Source organism: Poecilia reticulata, linkage group LG19 (assembly GCF_000633615.1).
Source record: "Poecilia reticulata strain Guanapo linkage group LG19, Guppy_female_1.0+MT, whole genome shotgun sequence".
Classification (NCBI taxonomy): Eukaryota; Metazoa; Chordata; class Actinopteri; order Cyprinodontiformes; family Poeciliidae; genus Poecilia; species Poecilia reticulata.
In genome coordinates this window covers 9,309,159-9,329,478 of record NC_024349.1, presented here as the reverse complement: position 1 = coordinate 9,329,478, position 20,320 = coordinate 9,309,159, and the positions used below count along the sequence as shown (strand labels likewise).

The 20,320-nt window shown below is 38.4% G+C and overlaps 2 protein-coding genes across 3 annotated transcripts; one reads left to right on the top strand and one right to left on the bottom strand.

Moving 5' to 3' along the window:
- Positions 1-1,104: 1,104 nt before the first annotated feature.
- aldh18a1 (aldehyde dehydrogenase 18 family, member A1) lies at positions 1,105-12,834 on the bottom strand. Of its 2 annotated transcripts, none has more exons than XM_008436831.2 (18): positions 12,297-12,834; positions 12,030-12,126; positions 10,878-11,029; positions 10,594-10,743; positions 9,912-10,016; positions 9,666-9,818; positions 9,013-9,103; positions 8,267-8,391; positions 7,843-7,987; positions 7,395-7,468; positions 7,099-7,198; positions 6,151-6,371; positions 5,841-5,978; positions 5,076-5,271; positions 4,801-4,922; positions 4,105-4,291; positions 2,588-2,683; positions 1,105-1,595 (listed from the first exon to the last, which is right to left on the bottom strand). In XM_008436831.2, exons 2-18 carry the CDS (start codon positions 12,106-12,108, stop codon positions 1,348-1,350), a joined length of 2,382 nt encoding a protein of 793 aa, XP_008435053.2. In that variant the 5' UTR covers positions 12,109-12,126; positions 12,297-12,834; the 3' UTR covers positions 1,105-1,347. The 2 variants fall into 2 exon arrangements, with proteins under 2 accessions (XP_008435053.2, XP_017166138.1); XM_017310649.1 differs by having other exon boundaries at positions 12,807-12,825.
- A 4,376-nt stretch (positions 12,835-17,210) lies between these two features.
- Positions 17,211-19,564, top strand: pnmt (phenylethanolamine N-methyltransferase). The gene is made up of 3 exons (XM_008436830.1): positions 17,211-17,417; positions 17,686-17,896; positions 18,739-19,564. The coding sequence occupies exons 1-3, from the start codon at positions 17,246-17,248 to the stop codon at positions 19,175-19,177; spliced, it is 822 nt and encodes a 273-aa protein (XP_008435052.1). The 5' UTR covers positions 17,211-17,245; the 3' UTR covers positions 19,178-19,564.
- Positions 19,565-20,320: the final 756 nt, after the last annotated feature.

Genomic DNA, 20,320 nt, shown 5'->3' with positions numbered 1-20,320 from the left:
TCTGAACCCTTTGGACTTACGACAGGAAGCTGATTGAAGGGTAAGTAGTGCATTTTGGAGAATGAATTCTTTAGATGATAGAAAAGAGAGAAAGATGGGGGTAGAAACAGAAGAAACCCAGAACATAAGTCTGTGATTCCATTATTAGTCTCAGTTCTCCTCGTCTCTCTTTTCATTTCTGATGGCTGGATAATTAAACCTCTGTAGTATTGTCTTCCATCTTCCTTTGCCCCACTTCCAGCAACGCAAATTTCCCTATGGGCAACTTTAAAAAGGCCCCCTTTTAGACATCTGTTTTTCTGATCAGCATGACGTCTCTTCCCCCTCCTTCGCGTTAATTTGTGTTCTTTGTAAAAGTAGAAAGACTAGAGCCAGGACAGCAATGAGCATACATGTAAAAATCCTCAACACTTCAACAGCAGGAACAAAAGGAAATCAAAGTAGGAAAAAGAAACCCCAAATATTCCTCCTCAACTTTTTTTTTTTTTCCATTCTACATTACTCTCATTAAAGAACCAAAAACCAAACCTTAAACGTGCATCGCGGAGACATCACAAAGGAGCTCAGAAGCCGAAGCGTTACAGAGCTTCACTTAACAGCAGTTTCATTCAGCCCTGCAGCTTTAGAGAGGAAGGCTTGTCAGTTAGCCTTCCCAGCTCTGACAGAGGCTCTGGGCACCGCGAGGAACAAGCAGGAAAGCAGCAAAACATTCAAAAACGAGCACAGCTGGCAACAGCAAATAAATAAAAAAATTAAATGTGAAAAAAAATCCACGATTATTTGTCCTTGTCACAGTATTTTTTTTTTTTTTTAAAAGACATGTAAAAACAATCAGTTTGAACAGTTTATTTCAGATTTTTCATACCTGAAATTATCCGGTGTCCAATTTTTCCAAAGTTGTTTAAAGAAATTCAAAGATCTGAATTTTTAAACTGGAAACAAAGCAAGTGAAAGAATATTTTCATGGAAAAGTGTAGTTGAAACCATACCTCAGAGTCTGAAAATGAAACCAGACAAAATGCTTCCAATTTCATTCACTTTATGAATGAAATCTTTTTAGATTAAGAATAAATACATAAATAAATAAAGTTGAGTGTCATCAGCGATATTTAAATGTATTTAATGATTTTACCAAGTGGAAGAACATTATGAAGAGAATTGGGCCAGGCACTGAACCTTGTGGCACTCCAAAAATAACCCTGTTTATTCTTCATTTAGGCATTTTGGTAATTTAGCCTGCTGCTAAATTGTCAGGAAATTAACAGAAAAAATATAACACTTATAAACTCTGTCCTTGAATACCGGTATGTGAACAAAAAATTTATATGACAGTTTTGGTGAAGCAGCTCATAAAACATCAATTAGAGCTTTTGAGACGGGACACAAAAACGAAGCTAACATGAACGCTAGTTGCTGCCCAGTTAAATTCTGCTCAACAGGGATGTTTTCATGGAGATACTTCATGCTGCCACTCTCAGAGAAATCAGCCACCGTGTGACCATCGCCTCTCAGGACCCACTTGGTGGTGAGGAGTCCCTCAAGGCCCACAGGGCCCCGGGCGTGAATACGGGCCGTGCTAATGCCGACCTCTGCTCCTGTACAGCAAAACAAACACAACGGCAACAAAACAAACTGTACTGATGGAACGACAGCTGCAGGAGGAAATGCACACTTTTTGCCAATGCTTTGCAGTTTTAAATATTAGCTCACTGATCTGCTCTTTGCCAGTTTAACCCTTCCAGACCAAACGTGTTGGCAACGATCCAGACAAATTTGCAGTACCGTAATTCCACCACACGTTGCGCTATCTGAAATATTCCAACGATTTCTGAGAGAGGAGACTATCGAGTTACTACGGTAATTTCACTCCCGCCGTAGCAGGGAGTGAAATTAATCTGAGGGTCTCTCTTTTAATAGACGTTAAATTGTGAAAATAACTTGCTTGATGTTGAAACTTCCTGTTGTTATGGAGAAACGGGAAAAATATATTTACTCAGAGGACATTTGAAGAACTGCGTATAATTAAAAAAAAAAAAAAGCAAAATTATCCAGGCGGAGATTTGAAACTTGGGTCAGAAATGGTTAAAAAACCAAATGGACAAAAACACATTTCAAAGTCAACATGGAAAGGCAATGTCTTCAGGAGCCACTACAACCTTTCACAGCAGTTAGTAGTAAAAGGTTTCCTTTAATATTTAGGCTTTTCTTGATACTTTTTATAACATAGGAGCACATAGTTGGGTTTTATCATCACTTGTTTTATTTTCATCATGTGCTCCACAAATTATATTTTCAAAAAGGCTCAAGAGGAGAATTACCACTTAAATTCATGACAATTCGAGGTTTAAGTGAGAACAAAATAATTCTTAAACTACAATTCGTAAGCATCTGATGTCTAAATAAAAAAAAATAAATGTTTAAACTGTTTAACAAAGTGCTGAAAATTATTGCAGAGTGACAATTTAAAGCAATTATAAAAGTCTGCGTAACCTAAAAAAAAAAAAAAAAAAAAAATCTTTCCCACAATTCATAACAAACCTTTGGATTGGAAAACACTTGAATTTGTAAAAGATTAAAAGTTACTAACCGAGTCCAAAGCGATATCCATCAGCAAAACGAGAGCTGGCATTCCAGAAAACACAAGCACTGTCCAGCTGCTGCAGAAACCGCTCAGCTGTCTCCTCTGGAAAAAAAAGAACATTTACTGAAACAACCCTACTTCTAACGTCTAAGCAGAAGATATCACACATATTTCAGGTAAAACATTGAATTCACCAACATGCATAAAGCTACATATCGTGGTGTCACGAGAATCACGAAAAGATCCACGTAAAAAAATATGGACAATAACTAAAAGTAGACCCAACGGCTGCAGAAAATTAGGTTTTAACACAGAAAGCTCATTTTGGTGAAAGCAAGCTGCAAAAACTGTGGAAGTGAATAAAATTTTAAATAGTACTTAAAGCCAACTTGACTGTAAATTTGCCACAAGCATCTCATGACAGTAACATAAATGAATATGATCCAGCTAACCTTTTAGACATCCATTCTTCATGAGTTTATTATGGCATAAGTGCATCTTAATAAATCTGAATATTCTTAAAATACTTTTTTACAGTAACTAAATTAAAGTAAGTATATTATATAAACACAGAGTGATGTACTTTGTTTATGTCTGACTAATGAACTAAATTACTCCACTTACATTCCTGTTGTTGTTGTTGTTAAAGAAGGTGATTGGTCATTGAACATAGAAATAGGAAGTTTAGTGGAAGGAAGAAGTGTGCACAGGCAACAGTAACAACCACAACCTTAAGAGTAATGTTTTGGAATAGAAAGATGAAAAAGAGGCGTTTCTGCTGTTCCTCAGCAAACAATTTGGAAATCAGAGTCCAACAAATCGGAGGAGAAATGAAGATGCACACAATCCAATTTGTTTGAAATCGAGTGTGAAGTTTCAGCAATCAGTGATGACATACACTGTACAGTTCCTGGGTGTACTGTTCAAGAGAGAACTATTCTCACATAAAAAAATATATATATTTTATTGGTTTTATGTGTTTTTCTAGATTTATCAGAAAGTGAGTTTGGGTTTTCATTAGCTGAGATCAGAATTATTAAAAAAAATGAACAGAAATAAACAAAATATACAATTCTTAGTAACAATCAATATATGAATATGAATTAGAAGTTTTTACTGGCAGTCTAATTTATCATCTATACTGAAAGCAATGAAATAAGCTTCAGATGGAGTGCAGTATCTTTTTTTGGCCACTGGATGGCAGCAATTCATTCTCCTCTCCGTCAGTTGATCATCAACGTTGAAATGTGTGCACATCACTTTGTTGATAACTAAAAGAAAAATGCAGCTACTTTTGTTATAACCAACTAAAATATTCACATCAGAATATCCGATGTTGGACCCACACAGTGAATGTGTGCACTCATCCTAACAAGAGACAATCACTGCTCATTATGTGACATGTAAGGGAGAGTTTATTCATTAGCTAGAAAGTTATATTCCCTTCTTGAAGAGCTAGTGTAGCTTTACGTAGTCAGGCTGACGTAAAATACACGTAACAGTAAAATCTCAACTCAACTCACTGTTTTCTGTGACGATAACATCAGTGTGGGAGCTTCCGTACTTGTGTATATGCTCCACAGCCTCCTGCACGCCGTCCACCACCTCCAAGCAACACTCCAAGTCACTGTACTCTGTGCGTAGGGAGCTGGCTGCTGACGGACTGAAGGTCAGGTAGGAAGCAAAGCGGGGGCCTGAATGAATCTTCACCTGATGAAACCGCACAAAACGTTACTTCACTAGTTATTAACACATTTAGTTTTTGATCAATTTTGGAATAAAGTAGGTTAAAAAAATCAGGTTATGCTACATTTATATTGCAAATGTGAGCTACGTTTAACATAAAAAACAGAAGCACAAATGTCTAGAGACTGAATTTACTTATTCACCTAATATTTAAACATGAATTGTTCCTGTCCAGATATGAAAAGTTCTTTGAATTTGATTTCTGACTAAAGACCCTTTCTATTAGCAAATATAAAAACACACACACTTAAGGGAGATTTAGTGGAATATATGTGTATCTTTATCTTTACAATACCCTCCAACAAAACCCTCAACTTTTAATGTAAGTATATTTACCAAGTGGGGAAAAAACTCGTCAAAAATGCATGTTTTTAACAAAATCACCAGTTTTAGTGCTTCTCTTTGGATTGTCCTGAGTCGTAAGCTATGATTTCTCCACAGGTTCTCCACAGGATTTGTAATATTTCTCTTACCTGTTCATTGTGCAGTATTTCAATTATCTTGTCAAACATTGGAGTCCTGACGATTTCTCGATGAATTAGCAAAGTTTCCATTGAATTGCATGCAGCTGGGTAGTCACACTTGGAGTCTCTCACTGATCGGGAAAAACAGACGGGAAAACTGCATGTCAGGTGCACTAAGCTCTGAATATACTACTCCTGAGTAACGTTAGAAACAGTATTAGTTTGTGAGAATAAAAAGGGAACATGCACATGAACTTTAGACTTTGTGGGCTGGATTTACAGACCAATTTTTACGACTTTATCAACATTAGCGTCTGCATCAACGTAGACGTGGCAGATTCCCTCGCTGTGGCCCAGGACTGGGATGCCCTTGGCTGCGCGCTGAATGTCCCGCACCAGCTGTGACGAACCTCGGGGGACGATCAAGTCAATCATCTTGTCCAGTCGGCAAAGATCCTCTACTTCCTCATGAGTGTTCACCTGGAAAGGAGCACCAGAAGACGAACGTTTATAGTGCCATGCAAATGTTTTCCAACTCCTCTGCTTTAAAATGTTGTCAGATTACGCTGGAGCACAAAACACTCATATCTCATCATCGTATCGCAATGAGGCAGAATATTTTTAACTGATGAAAATCTAAAAAGTGCGGATTCCTTTTGTTTTCAGCTACATTGATACCCCTAAATAAAATCCAGGAGTAATCTAATTAGCTAAAAGATCATTGCAGATGTTCTCTGAAGGCTTCAGAGGTTTACAGGAGAACATTAGTGAACAAACAGCATCATTACCACCAAGGAACACAGCAGGCAGGGCAGGGATAAAGTTGTGGATTAGGTTACAAAACAATAACCATGCAGCATGTAACCAGAGCAAAAACTGGTTCTACAAAGTAATGACTGAAGAAGGCTGAACACAAATGCATGAACAAAAAGTTCCGATTTTTAGCCACTGAATATGGCAGACATGGACCCTTAAGTCCCTCTACTCTACATATAATGATTGCACAGGGTTCATACACAACATTAATAGACGAATAGAAACAGTTTTACCATCTGTACCGCCTCTCTGACTCCATGCAGAGAAAGGGCTTCCTGAGTGAGCTGGTGCAGGACACGGTTGGTGTTGGCAGCTTCCTTGCCGCCCTTCAGCAGAAAAGCATTCCCACTGGCTACTGCCAGAGCAGAGACCTTGATGAAGAAAAAAGGTTCAACATTCCAAACACAGGCGTTTGTCGCTTTAAAAATATCAGAATACAATTCAGATTGCTCGCTTGCAACAGAGAAACCAGTCTGGACCTCACACCTTTTTTGTCTTTTCACATTGTTTAATAAGACACTCAACTTTGTTCTATAACTTTACCTGTGGCAGGCAGTCAGGACGGGCTTCAAAGATGACCAGAAGAACCCCGATGGGAACCGTGACTTGCTCCAGCTCTAAACCGGGAGCCACCCTGGTTCTTCGCACCACACGCCCAACGCTGTCTTGTGCCGCCACGGCGATCTGACGCAGACCGACGGCTAAACTACTTAGCTTAGCTGATGACAGGCTGAGACTCTTCAACATGGCTGGAGGCAAACGTCCTGGAAAAACGTCAAATCATGGGGAGAAGGGAGTAGAAACTGTGGTGAGGTCAGGAATGTTGTTGACGTTGCTGAAGTTTTTCACATTTTTGAATCAAAATTAAATGTTGAATTTGGCGGCTGTATGGCACAATGCAGACACTTTGGCTGACAAGCAGAATGTTTCATCCACAATATGCCACCGAAATACCCTGGATTTTATAAGAATCAAACCTGTTTTGTTTTTTTTAAGATTTCTTCTTTTCTGGTATAAAATCCAACAAATCAAACCATGTTTTTTCACAGAGCCGCTACGACACTGTTGCCCACTGAAAGCCAAAGTAAAAGTGCAGCTACATAGATGCTTCAGTCGATTCCTGTATTGATCATTTTGCCAAAATGAACTGAAAAAGGCTTGAAAGAGCTGTTGAGTTTTCAACCGTAGAGTCGCTGTATTGCTTTAAACCAGCTTCATCAGTTAGAAAACTGAAATAACAGATGTAGTATGCTCACATAAATAGATATAAAGCACCACAGGCATGTTGTCCTGTTGGTAGGTGCAAAAAAATATATAAAATAAATGCGGAAAAAATTTCAGAAGGACCTGACAAATTTGACGAAAACCTGTTGATGACTAAATTATTTTGGACAGCAAAAAGAACAGATATGTAGAAACTTAAAGTTTTACTTCAATGTGAGCTCTTGGTCGGCACAGACTTTTCTAAATGGAAAACTCTGGTCCTGTTACCTGCACTGACAGCCATCTCCATGTCCATCTTGTTTGCAGCCAGAATTTCATCTTTCCTTTCCGTCAGCAGCTCTGCTAGATGGGAGATGATCTCGCTTCTCTGACATTGCAGATAACAAAACACAGACAAAGTACAGGCTCAGCATGGGGCAGATCTGTCTGCTAAAGTTCAGAGTTTCTCTGTAGCTGACAAGGTAGGAAAGCAAGTAAAATTACAAATAATGAAGGTTTACAACCTGCAAAGTGGCACATAGAAACAACAAGATGACATGTTGTGATTGAGATCCGTTCATCACCTGGTCTGGATGAAGAGATGCCAGGATTCGTCCTGAGTGTCTGGCCATTTCTGTTTGCTCCTCCACAGATGGACCTGGAACCGAGAACAGAGTCCAGGATGAGACAGACTGACAGTCATGTAAAATCTCTGATCTGATACCGAGACGCACCAAGAAATCTGCCAGAAACTGGAGTCCATTTTCTTCTTGTCATTTCAGATTGGTAATTAGCAGGTCAAATGCTGAAATATAACATTTTTTTTGTATTCACTTTTGGATCAAAACTGGGAGTCCTTCTTTCCTACAAGGTTATGGATATATACTGCATTGCATAAATGAGGCAAATCTTTTTAACGCAACAAACTAAGCATTTATTTACTCTTTCACTGGAAAAACAAAACTACAATCAACAGATCAGACCTCAAAGAAAACCAGGTATTGGCTTGGAAAAGATCTTATTCAAACACACCAGCAGGTTTGACCTCAGAGAAGAAGGTTCCCACTTTCTTCCCCTCCAATATGTCAGTGATTACTTGGCCGGTTACTTTGGGGTTTGTGCCGTTTGCAATGACCACTGAGGTGCCTCCTTGCAGCGCCCAAAGAGCTGCCTTAACCTGCAACACAGTTACACAAATGCTAAACGAGTTTTACTTTCTCATAAGAAAGACAAAAACAAGGAGTTGGATAAAATGCGATAAATTAAGAGCACCTTTGGCATTAATCATGTGATCTCTTCAGCAACACACATTTTTTTCCTTGTTTGAAATGCAACTGGTCACTTAAAGTCCTCATAGAAAAGAAAATACTTTTTTACTTATTTCCATTTTCTCATAAGCAGAAATAACCTGCCAATAATTTTATGTCTACAAATGATGGAGAGACTTGTAACAAACCTTGGCCTCCATGCCTCCAATCCCAACTCTGGACTTTGTCCCGTAGGTGATGGACTGCTGGTCTCCAGGGTAGAAAATGTCTAAGAGTTTAGCATCGTCTGTTCCAGGTGGGCTATTGTACAGCCCTGAAAAACAAACTATCTAATTCAAACTGTGCTCTTCCAAACCAATGAATCTGAAACAAGTCGAAGCTCAGAAACCTGCCATTTCAACCCAGGAGGGTAAAAAAAGTTTCAGTAGAGATATTTTACCAGAAAAGATGGATTTTATTGAGGGGCATAAGGGTAAAAGGGCAGAATATGAATGCATATCACACTAGTAAACCACGTTCACTTAACAACTCTACAATACTTTCAGCCTAACCCCAATAGCTTATTTGAAGTGTCAAGTTTTATAAATACTTGTATGTGGATTTGGACACCATAGCAAAGTGAACTTTAGAGAACAGGAAGACATTTAAATTAAGTAAAACATAATAATTAATTAGCTTTGTCCAGAAATTTAAAAGATTTCTAAGGCATTTCTGAGGCTTTAAAGATGATCTATCTGTTCATGTGTGACAACCAATCAGAACAAGAGAATTAAAATCCCAACTTTCAGTTAAACTTGAAATTCTAATGCATCATCAAGGTGAACAGAAAATTGAAAATGATTTGTATTTGCTGTTTCCAAATGACACAGAGTGGCAAAGTCAGACTGTGTTATTATTTAACTACAACCCAAAATGGTGGTGGTGATGTTCTTACCTTCGACGTCAGACAGCGCTATGAGCAAGTCAGCCTTCATCTCCACGGCCAGCCGCGCTGCCAGACTGTCGTTGTCCTTAATGCTGATCACCTGGAGAACCAGAAAACAGCTGATGTTCACAAACTTTCAGTTCATCTAGATTCAACTTTCTAGTGAGTCTAGACTCATCTGAGAGCGTAGATTATTTCTAGACTCTCGGATGTTTTCTGAGAGTCTAGAAATAATCTAAAACAATAAGAAGCACAGCACACACTAATAAAGATGAGTAAATAAGATTAAAGTAATCCTTTCATTGGAGTAGCAGCATTTTGTAATGAAAACAATCCAACCTTAAATTAAGTTTGACTCTAGGAGCAAACTTTAAATTAGTCACTGGGTCTTTTAGCAAGATAATAATCAGGGACATTTAGCCCAAATTAAGACAGAAACGGTTGGCCAGACACAAAATCTTCCATCATAGATATGTATATGCATACTTATCTATGATGGAAGATATGTATATCTATCATATACATTTATATACACATACAGCAGGGTTTTGCCCAGTTTTAAAAATTGACACTTAAACTAATAATTGGTTCATTTTCCATCTGTATTGTGGTAACAGATGGTTGCATTTCCATTGGTCGCCCCATGCTGCCTGTACATTTACCCCCTGCAGGTCGATGTTGGGTTCTGGTGGAGGTACCACTGCATCATTGGTGTTGATGATGGGAACGATGTTCATGCGCAGCAGCTCCTGCAGTGTGCTGTTGAGGTTCTGCCTCTTCTCATCATCGTGGAAATCCAGATTTGTCACAAGAACCTGAGGAAACAAAAAGGATTTAAGAGAAAGAAAGGGCAAATAAAATAAAAGTTCTTAAATGTTTGAGCCAAGGAATTAAGTTTATATGAGTACCTGTGCAGTGCATGTGCTGTACTGAGTGAACATGGCTTCATACAGAGCCATCAGCCCGCTCTGTCCAGCTGCAGCGCAGGCTCGGGCCTCCAGCGCTGGGACAAACTGAAACCAAAATGACACCCAGCTTGTAAAAGCAAGAATAGGTGTGCAAAGTTCAATTTATTGTAGATTTATGGGTGAATTTTTCTGCCATAATTCGAGAACACACATTTTCAGTCTGAAAGCTGGATTTCATGTCTTTTGTTCTCAAAACTTGTAATACTTGTGCTAACATTTTCAGTTTGAAGGCAGGAAACTAGTAGTACTTGTACTCAAAACTTCTGCTCCCTTTCAAATATTCACTGTGCTTTCTCAAACCGTTCTCCTTGAGCTCAAAACTTGTCAAATCTCAATCTCAGCCTGTCAAATCTCCGCTTGCTAACCTCTCTGCTCACTTGCAAATCATTTTCTGCTCGCGCTTGGAACAAAAAAGCACCGTCTCCTGGCAATCTCTCAGCCAATAGAATGAAAGTGTTACACTGGGTGCGTTTGTTTCCTACTAGTGGGTGTGCCTGTTTGGCTACTATCGACCTGCGCTGCCCACTGAATGTAGGGAGAAACAAGGACTTCAGCTATTTTTGCATTACATCCTAGTTTTAAACTTTAACACGCTCCACAACGTTCCTAGTCTTTCCCTTACCATCTCTTTATGCTGACCGTTTCCTGAATGTAGCGCCTGTCGGACGCTTTGAGACAGAAGGATCTCATGTCTTAACCTCTGCTTGCCAAAAGCCACGGCTCCACTGGTGACGATCATCATCTCCCTGCCCTGATTCTGCAGCATGGCCACCTGAACAGCAACACAACTAGTTAAAAATACAACTCATACCTTATTAATTGTATCAAAATATGATATAAGGTATCAAGTGAATTTTATGCTGATTTTATAGTACAAAAATGTAACTTTAGTAAGTGGAGACTCACCTGCTCCACAATTGAAGCCAGTCGCCCGAGAGCCAGACCACATTCATCGCCACGGGTGACCACAGCGCTTCCTAGTTTAACCACAATCCTCTTGGTCTTACGCAGTTCGCCGCGATGTGCAAACGAGCTGCCATGGACTCTATTACTGAATTCTGTAAACAATAAGGAAATCTGAGATTTTCAAATCAAACATAGAAACTGTTTTGCTTATTTACTGAATTTTATCAATGATGATGACATGATTTAAACTCAAAACTTAGCTCTCTGCTAGTCTTTTAGCTGCTTTGTACCATAATATCACCATTAATGACAGGTTGAAAGACCTGGTTTTATTAGAATGACTTCAGATATTACTTCAAAACAAAAAAAACCTTAAAAGTTACCAATTTATCACTAAAGTTACTTTACTTCACTCTGTAAAATGTGAATGCTTAACTGAGTAGTATCGCTCATTTCTATGATTGAGGCTAGGAGAGTGAAGGTCTTGTTTTAAATCTTTTTGTATCCAAGGGAAACTGGGAATAATGGCCTTGCGACTGCCACATCAGCAGTGCAAGCAGACAGAAAGGCTTTGCTGACACCACATATCTTTCTGCACCAATGAGGCGCCTAAGTGGACGAGGGACAAACCCAGGGCATACTTTATCAGAAATCTTTCTGTGGACACAAAAACCTTAAGAGCTTTTATAAAGGTGCATAATTTAAATGTAACTGCACCAGTCTGTTTATCCATTGTCATTGAAAAAAAAAAGTGTTTTCTAATCTTCTAGTTTAACATCACTTAGTATTTCTTCCAGAAAATGTCCGTATATTCTGAAATATGTACATTATACAATATCCTTTTACAGAGACCAAAATAACATGTTGAACTTTTTAGAATCAAAATACTGAAAATATACTGCTAAAACCTTTTAGACTGCAACTGATAAATAAGTTCAAGATCATCATTTTATATAAAATTTCTTAAGCCAACAAAATCTGACAAAACTAGAAACCAAACTTAATAAATTGGATTTATTAAGCAATTACTTAAATTAGCTGTTTTCTTTTTGTTTGTTTATTATCTGATTGTTGTTGTCCCACTTTGCTGTGATAATGTTTACACAAATTTAACAGATGATTACAACATTAGGTAAAGAAGTGCAGTCTTGCCTGGAGTCAGATGTTTGGTGAGAAACTGGAATCTCTGTGGAGAGATTTGTGAGCACAGGTTCAGCTTTTGTAGCAGCATCTTCAGCTTCCCTTTTATCTGAGAAATGAACAGATATACAGCAATTTAAAATAAGAAATCATATAATGAAAATTGATAAAAATGTGTTTATTAAAAATGAAGGAGATGTAATCAATGATGTGACACATTAAACTTTAAAGACTTATTTTAGGAATAAAGTGCAAATAAGTAAGGATTTTTTTTCTTACTTTAAACTTCTGAAGTTCCACTATAGAAACTGTGTTCCTGTTACGGTTTCTATAAAACCTTCTTCATCTTCTTTGACCATTTATTTCTCTCTTCATGACTCACAGTGATGAGTGAGCAGCAGAGGGGAGCGCCACATGTCAGTGACTCCTCCCTATTACAATACGAGCTGCTGATAAACCTAAGGCTGAATTCACACTGCAGCCTGAAGTGACCCAATTCCGATTTTCCCCTTTTAATACGACCTGTATCTCATCTTTTCATGACAGTCTGAACAACCCAGGTCGGACTTTTTTCGAATTCGACCCAGGCCACTTGCATATCCGATACGTATCTGATTCAAATGTGACCGAACATCCAGGTCGAATTCATCCGATTTGAACGTCACTGATACTCGACAAAACGTCACTATTCTGCGTCCTGATACGCGCAAGAGGAAATAAAAACAACAACCACGGCAGACTATATCGAGGATTAAGTTGTTAATATGCTGGCTCCGGTTGGACAATAACCTCAAAGTCGCAAGCTGTGCTGCACCGTTAGCATCCATGTTTACTTCCGCAAACACTGAGCACAGCTTCTCCTTTATGCCGGTTGGCAAATCACTGAGCACGCTATGTGTGACGTTATTGCGCCCTCTACTGCGCATGCGGGACACTTTCAGGTCGTTTGCAGTTCACACTGGTGAACACATATTTGGAAGGGTGAAAAAGAATCGGAATTGGGTCACTTCGGGCTGCAGTGTGAACGTTGCCAAACCGTTTAGATTTTTTTTTTTTTACAGGTTTTTACCCTGCTTATTGGAAATGAATGATGATGTCATCTACTTTAAACTTTTTAACACTCTTTTAAAAATGTCACTGAGAAAGAAAAGGGTAATTTCTAAGTAATCAGTAATTATGTTTTATTAACAAGGTTAAAAAAAAAAGCAGGAATGTATTTTGAAAAACCAAAGTAAGGAGAAAAAAGCAGCATATTGAAAAACAACCAGATAAAAGAAAAACAATATTTTACGATACTATCAGAAACAGAAAGCAGAGCAACTGAATGTTGTGTGTTTAAGTAACTGGATATGAATTGGATCTGTTTGTCTCTCTTGAGATAACATTTCTTCATAATTGGTGCAATATAAATCAACTTTATTCAATTGAAATAATGTCTTTCAGACTCAATAAAGATTTGCTGGACAATGTAACTTTTATTGGGTTGGTGTGTACAGGATCAAGTACAAGATATTAAGTTCTTGTTTATGGAGATTTTAATTTTGTCCTTTGCTTTATGATCTGATCTTTCCAGTGAGTTACTTCTTCTGTGCACAATACTTACAAGATGCAAAAGGATGTTATGGTGGCTTGCAAAACTATTGAACTTCATCACATTTTGAACCTTTATATATATAAACTCAAATGTATTTATAATTGGATAGTACGGAAGGTCAATTCAAAGCAGAAGACAATTAAAAGGTGGAATGAAAATGAAAAGTAAAATCTGAAAAGTGTGTTGTGCATTAAAATAAAGTACAACACAAATCAATTTTTTTTGTGTGTAATTTAAGTTCAGTATAAAAACCACTTTGTAACTGAAAAACAAGAAAACTCTTGGAGGATGAAAATACCTGCGACTGGTGCAACGGCTTTCCCAACAACAATCCAATTCTTCAGATTAAATAACATTAAAGTTTAAGAATGGTCCAGTCAAAGTCCAGATTTAAATTGAACAGATTCTGTATCTTCAGAAGACCTTCTGGTGTAACCGCAGTGAAAAGTGTTTCCACTAAATGTTAATTCAGGAAGGCTGAATTCAAATCCACAAAAAACACTTTTTTAAAACGTTGTAGAAAAACTGTAAAACTTTATTTCCCCACTCCCCCATTATGTTCTACATTGTGTTGTTCTATCAGAAAAAAAATGAAGCTTACAAAAGTACTTTTGCACTGAACCTCAAGTTTGTTTAGATTAATTAAATCTTTAGTCTCAAAGTTTCCAAAACCTTTCACACTCCTAGCTTGCCGTATTTTTGTTTTAAACAACTTTTTCCCTCAAAAGTGCACTTATGCTCGCTGAAATAAACTTCAAAATAAAGTCAGAACCTCAGGCCCGTCATCCTGATTAGTTCTTTTAGAAACTGACCACCTTTCATTTCCTCTGTGTGGCGATGAAGAAGTCAAATTGATCAAAGTTTTGTGTGTACCTGCACCATCCTGCTGCGGCTACATAAAAAGTAACCCGGAGCAGAGTTGACTGACACAGCCGAACCCCCCCACCCTCTGCCCCTGGGACCACAGATAACTAAATTGGCTCCACTGGCTCTGGTTAAATGTGTGTTATTCCATTATATGAGCCCTGCTCCTTTTTTCTGCTCCCTGCTTTTACCCTTTATCTGTTCTTCTGTGATCCTCTTTGCTCTTTTATCTCTTCATCTGACTCATGGGAAGGAACTGCCCTGCACCTTTCTCCTGCCTCTTTCTAATCTACTAACTACATTTGTTTATGAAGGTCCACGTCCGTGTGACTGCGCACGCAGCCACGTCGTGCGTTCTTCTTGCACAAAGTTTACCTGCAGGTTTGTCCATTTTGATTCTGAATTAGTTGGTAATTTTGTTTGTTTTTAAGCCTCCTTTAGAATGAGATCATTCATTTATCTGTAATTATGTGTTCATATATTCATCATTACTTGTTCTCTGATCCCCCTGAATGCAATCAGTCTTAACACTGAATGTGATCAAACAGAAATGTATCACACCTGCTTAAGAAGAATATTCATAATGTAAAGATGAATATATTTGCAGTGGAGTGGTGAAATATACATTTTCTGAGACTGTATACTTAAATTTGCACTTGTTTTAAAAAAATAAAGTTTGTGATTTAATAAGAGTTATAAGTTAGTGTTCAATAAAAGGGTCACTTGCAGATCTATGCTCACTTTGATCATTATGCTTGACAGTTCATCATGTTCAGATATGAACCCATTTGACAGCTCCAAACATACTTCCTATTGTGAAACATTTCAATTTTTGTCTTGTCTCACATTAAAACTGGACCAAGATTCAGTTTAGTGCTGAACCCAAGGAGTGATTTATTAAAAATAAAAACTTGAACTTATTATGCAGGTGGTGTGTCAGGAAGAGAGCAAGTCAACAAGGTGAAACCAGAGAGGCAACAGGAACAGGAAAGAGTTACTGTCTGAGGAGCAGCAGTGGGCCGAGGCACCAAGGGAGACAGAAAAACACAAGAGAAAATAATTTCTTTAACATAGAGAAATAAAAAATTAATGCAAGTAGAGCAAAATGAATGCTCAAGAAACACGAAGCTAAATAACAAAATGCAGGAATAACTCAGAACATAAAAACCGGATCGTTGAGAAAAGAATTGTCTCCAGAAACATTGGCCATCTAGTTTAAAGGTGCCAGGCTAGAAGCAGGGGCTTTTTTCTTGGCCTAGGTTAGTAAAGAGAGCTTTACTGTGGACAGTATTCCATCAGAAGACGACCAAAATGGTTTTGGAATAACCAAATTATGAATCTGAATACATGAGTTGTATAATCACTCCAATCTCCAAAAACCAATGGTTCAAGACCACGATTAAAGATTTAAAGCAAATGTTTCAACACAACGTGTTAATACAAAAGTCAGAAACGATTGAGTAGTTTTAAAGTTAAGTATGAAACAAACATAATAAATCTTAGATAGCTTGAGCCAGCTGTGTATCTGTTTTACAGAATTTGAGCATTTTCTCAACTGTTCGTTTTTTCCTAAAGTAACTATGCAGGTGGGAACAAGGCTGCAATAAAACTGCCACAGGGGGGCAGAACTAACACCACCATTCTCAGCCCAGGTGAGGTAAAACTGACCAGTTACCCTGATAATAACTGCAAAAGATCAGAGCAACCATACTGTTCCTGGTGAGAAATAACATTTGTGTGTGGAAAAGTTCTGTCCAAACCAAACATCAAGGGGAAGGGTTGGTATTCACAAAGTAAAAGGTAAAAAGTGTGTTTTTTTGTGTGTGTTTGTTTTTTTCAGAAGCATAGATATAAAGAATGAGGAACTTGTCATTCTTGAGAAATGATCTTTTGTGGTTTAATAACTTAGTTTGATGCATTCTTATGCTAATGACATTCAAATATATTTCTCTTAAACGCATAACCCCTGTTGAGCAGAACACAGAAAACAGAGGGCATGAAATCATTTTCTTACCCTAAATGAAAACAAGATGGAATATTATTGGATTTTGAACTTATGTTGCTTTTTTATGTTAATCTGACACCTTTGGCTTTCAAGTCTTAGTCAAACTGCTTGGTTAGCTGATGAGACCAGACTTTCCCTCTCAGTCTGCTAGAGTTGGAGAACATTTGCAAGGCAGAGTGTGTAAATATTGCCAAGTCAAGATGTGGCATGTTGATAGACAAAGAAGAAATCAAATTCAAACATGTTCTAAAAATCTACTTGTATAGATCATGGCTTGAAAATACATGTGCAATGAAATTTTAACTTTTTTCTGTGATTTAAAAAAAAAATTAAGTAACAGATGCACACTGTTTGGTGTTGGCAAATAGGAGAACATACTGTTTATTCTACATATTGTACATGAATATCAAATATAATGTCTCACTTAGAAAGAAATTAGTGATTTGTCTTATAATTGTACATCCTAGACTGCAGAGAAGGACCTGAAGGGCCATAAGAGTAGTGCATTAATGGGTGTCGTGTTGGAGGAAAGCCCCTGATCTGATGGCATCAATGCTGCAGGGCAGAAAACAGAGCAAGTGAACAAATGCTATCAGCATCGGCCAAAAAGAAAACAAACAGGATCGCTATCTCTGCAAGAGTGGCCCGAAGCACATACATAATAGCACAGATACACCAACACACACAAGTATAAAAGTCAACGTTCAAGCGGCAGCAGCACACCTGAACACTGACCAACTGTAAAGACAGAGGTGAGGAAACGTGATGGAGGAAAAGGGAAAAGAGAACGGCATAGCAGCTATGGCAGCCTGCTACCAGAAATTTGATCCCACAGCATATTTGCAGTACAACTACACTCCACCACGCGCTGATTTTGCAAGAAAAGACAGCATCGTGCCTTGGAAACTGGCCTGTTTACACAGAGCTTTCACTGAAGGTAATATGTTTGTCATAAAGTAATTTCCATAGTACGGATGTGCTACCATCTCACTATAACCCGTAACTTTTGTGCACTGTCAAAAGTTTTAGTGCAGCGTCTTTGTATTTGTTTTTGTCCGAATGGAAACACTCAAGTTAAGCTGTTGTTACGATTAGATCAGAGCTTCCCTAAAATCATATCTGACGGGTTTAAGAAATGTTGAACTTTTGTGCTACTCTAAAGCGTCTCTGCTTTACTTCTTTTTTCTTCTCCCTCTTCCTCCCAGGGGATGTGAGCGGTGAGCTCCTGGTGGACATCGGATCAGGTCCCACTTTTTATCAGGTGATGAGTGGCTGTGAAGTTTTCAACAAACTGATCCTGACAGATTTCTTGGAGATCAACCGCCGGGAGCTGAGGCGCTGGCTCCAGGATGAGGGAGGATGCAGCCTGGACTGGACTCCCTACCTGGAGCATGTCTGCAAGCTGGAGGGCCGACGGTATGAAAGTGTCTTGATAAAAAGAAACGATTTGCATATTTTGACAGACTACTACCTCAAATTTAAATGCGGCAGACCAGCACAAAGTAGTGCGTTGTAAGGAACTGAAGGGAAAAATGGTTGTCAAACTCAGAGAAACTCTGAAAGTGTGCTATTTATATGTATGTAAAGGATATTAATGTGTCAGAATGGTCCAAGCAAAGTCCATTCCAATTGAGCATGTGTGTTGAGACTATAAATCGTGCTCGCAGATGTTCAGCATCCTTTTGGACAGAGCTTTAGAAAATTTAGGAATAAACCTGGCCAACAGTTTTGGGCGCTAGATGTGCCAAGATGGTAGAGACGTATCCCAAAACACTTATTTTGGGACTGAATACAAATACAAAAGTTCTTTGGATATTCTTTCCACTTCAGTACGATACACCACTTTGAGTTGAACTATAAAATAGTAAAATACCACGAATTTGTGGTTAAAATTTGGCTAAATACGAGTGAACAAAAGCATCCTCACAGCCTGATGCTACCAGTAGCGGGGAATGGTGTGCATAGGGTAACTTTTAGCTTAATTGTTGTGCTACTTTGTGTTATCTAACACAGAGGGGTGCTAAAAACCTGAATAAAACTCATGATTTAACTTCTAAGTACTGTCAAGTTTGGCAAAGTCCTGCTAATGATCCAATAATTTGACTTATGTGTTTTGAAGCAGTAGAACAATGAGTCAAGGAGTTTGGGTCTCTCTTCTAACACGTATATTCACCATAAAACACATTCAAGGTGTCTGAATACTTAAATGACACTCTATTTGTTGCCTGATTGCATGTAAGTTGATGATTGTTTATCAGGTCCTCAGCTTGGCCTGAGAAGGCTACCCGGCTGCGTCAGGTCGTGTCGGACATCCTTCCGGTTGACGTGCACTGTTCCCAGCCTGTGGCTCCGGACTCGCTTCCCCCAACCGGGGCCGACTGCCTGGTGTCCTGCTTCTGCCTGGAGAGCGTCAGCCCCGACCTCCCCGCCTTCACCAGGGCGCTGGGTCACATCGGGAAGCTGCTTCGTCCCGGAGGCCACCTGATGCTGATCGGAGCCCTGGGAGAGAGTTATTATTTCGGTGGTCCAGGGGTGAGGATCCCCGTGGTGCCCCTGAATGAAGCCCAGGTCTGTGAGAGTTTGAGGGAAACCGGTTACACCCTGATCAGGCTTGAAGTCTACACTCTGCCTCAGGATATGCGGGTTGGAGTCGATGATGTGACTGGGGTGTTTTTCGCAAAGGCGAAGAGGGATTAATTGAGGTCCCTGGCATTTGCTGCTTATTAGTCAAATATAAGTTGAGCAGTCAAATAAATTCACACTTGTTTTTTTGTTGTTGTTTTTTTTTCTTTCGTTGAATGAGAAGTTAGTTTAAATGTAAATGGAGAAAGAAAAAAATCCTCAAAAGTAAAAATGTTTTCCAAGTTTCTCGGGCTTTAGCTGTGAGGAACGCAGTTAAAGACTGACCCCTGCTGGTGAAATACGGCTACTACAGCTGACACAGAAACTTCTAGTAGTCAAAACATTTTGTGTCATTTGTAAAAGTTTTATCTATCTATTCTATGTCTGTCTTGTTCGCTTATATAAATATGCTCCATATATGTTTATCCAGATATTGAGAAAGCATAAAAAATATATAATTTAGAGCAACATTTTTATTTTATTTTTAAAAAGTGTGTTTTACTCTTATGTGGTGAAATTTATCTGCATTTCTGGTGTGTAGTGTTGTGTAATTAGATAAATTAAGCACTAGATGTCACTTTATGGCTATATATATCTGAAAATCAAACTCAAACAATGAAGACTAATTGGAGCCTATACTTGATATGCTTCCTGGTGTGATCACTCCTGTTCCTCCTACAGACCCACAGTCAGTACGTAACAATCCTGAGAATACAGACAGAAAGTAACTGAACTTCTTGTTTTGCTTCACCTCTTATCCAAAAGGCTTCTTCAGATTGTCACAATGGCTTTGGATTATTATGTGGTTTTGGGAACATAATAAGTTTCTGACCCATTGCATCCTGAGTTCCTGATCCAGAAAAACGTGAAGTATTTCACATGTTTCAAAAAGTCATTGGTTATAGAACCACCTGAGAAAGAGTTAAGACTGCAGTATGACATACTGAGATAAAATCTGTACTCCACTGTAGATTTCTTCTGGTTTGCCATACTGAAGTGTTTTTTTAGATCAAGGGGTTTTTAACTCATTTCCATTTTGGGCCATATCAAAAATCTGAATGTTCTTAAAGGGCCAGTTGTGCCAGAATGTATTCATAAAACAAATTTAACTGTAAAATATCAATAAACAGCTTTTTGCTTCAGCATCCAATAAGTGTTTCTTAAAATAAAATAATAGTGAACGTCTTTTGACACTGATCATGCCATCCAGGATTTTTT

What these genes read in the sequence shown, in the direction of transcription:
- aldh18a1 (XM_008436831.2), bottom strand. Translation starts at nt 12,108, where the DNA reads ATGCTGCTACAAAAGCTGAACCTGTGCTCACAAATCTCTCCACAGAGA. An exon ending in CATCTCTTCATCCAGACCAG is followed by an intron (nt 7,199 to 7,394) that starts GTGATGAACGGA and finishes CTGCAATGTCAG; the next exon opens with AGAAGCGAGATCATCTCCCA. An exon ending in TGGATATCGCTTTGGACTCG is followed by an intron (nt 1,596 to 2,587) that starts GTTAGTAACTTT and finishes TTTGCTGTACAG; the next exon opens with GAGCAGAGGTCGGCATTAGC.
- pnmt (XM_008436830.1), top strand. Translation starts at nt 17,246, where the DNA reads ATGGAGGAAAAGGGAAAAGAGAACGGCATAGCAGCTATGGCAGCCTGC. An exon ending in ACACAGAGCTTTCACTGAAG is followed by an intron (nt 17,418 to 17,685) that starts GTAATATGTTTG and finishes TCTTCCTCCCAG; the next exon opens with GGGATGTGAGCGGTGAGCTC. An exon ending in TGCAAGCTGGAGGGCCGACG is followed by an intron (nt 17,897 to 18,738) that starts GTATGAAAGTGT and finishes ATTGTTTATCAG; the next exon opens with GTCCTCAGCTTGGCCTGAGA.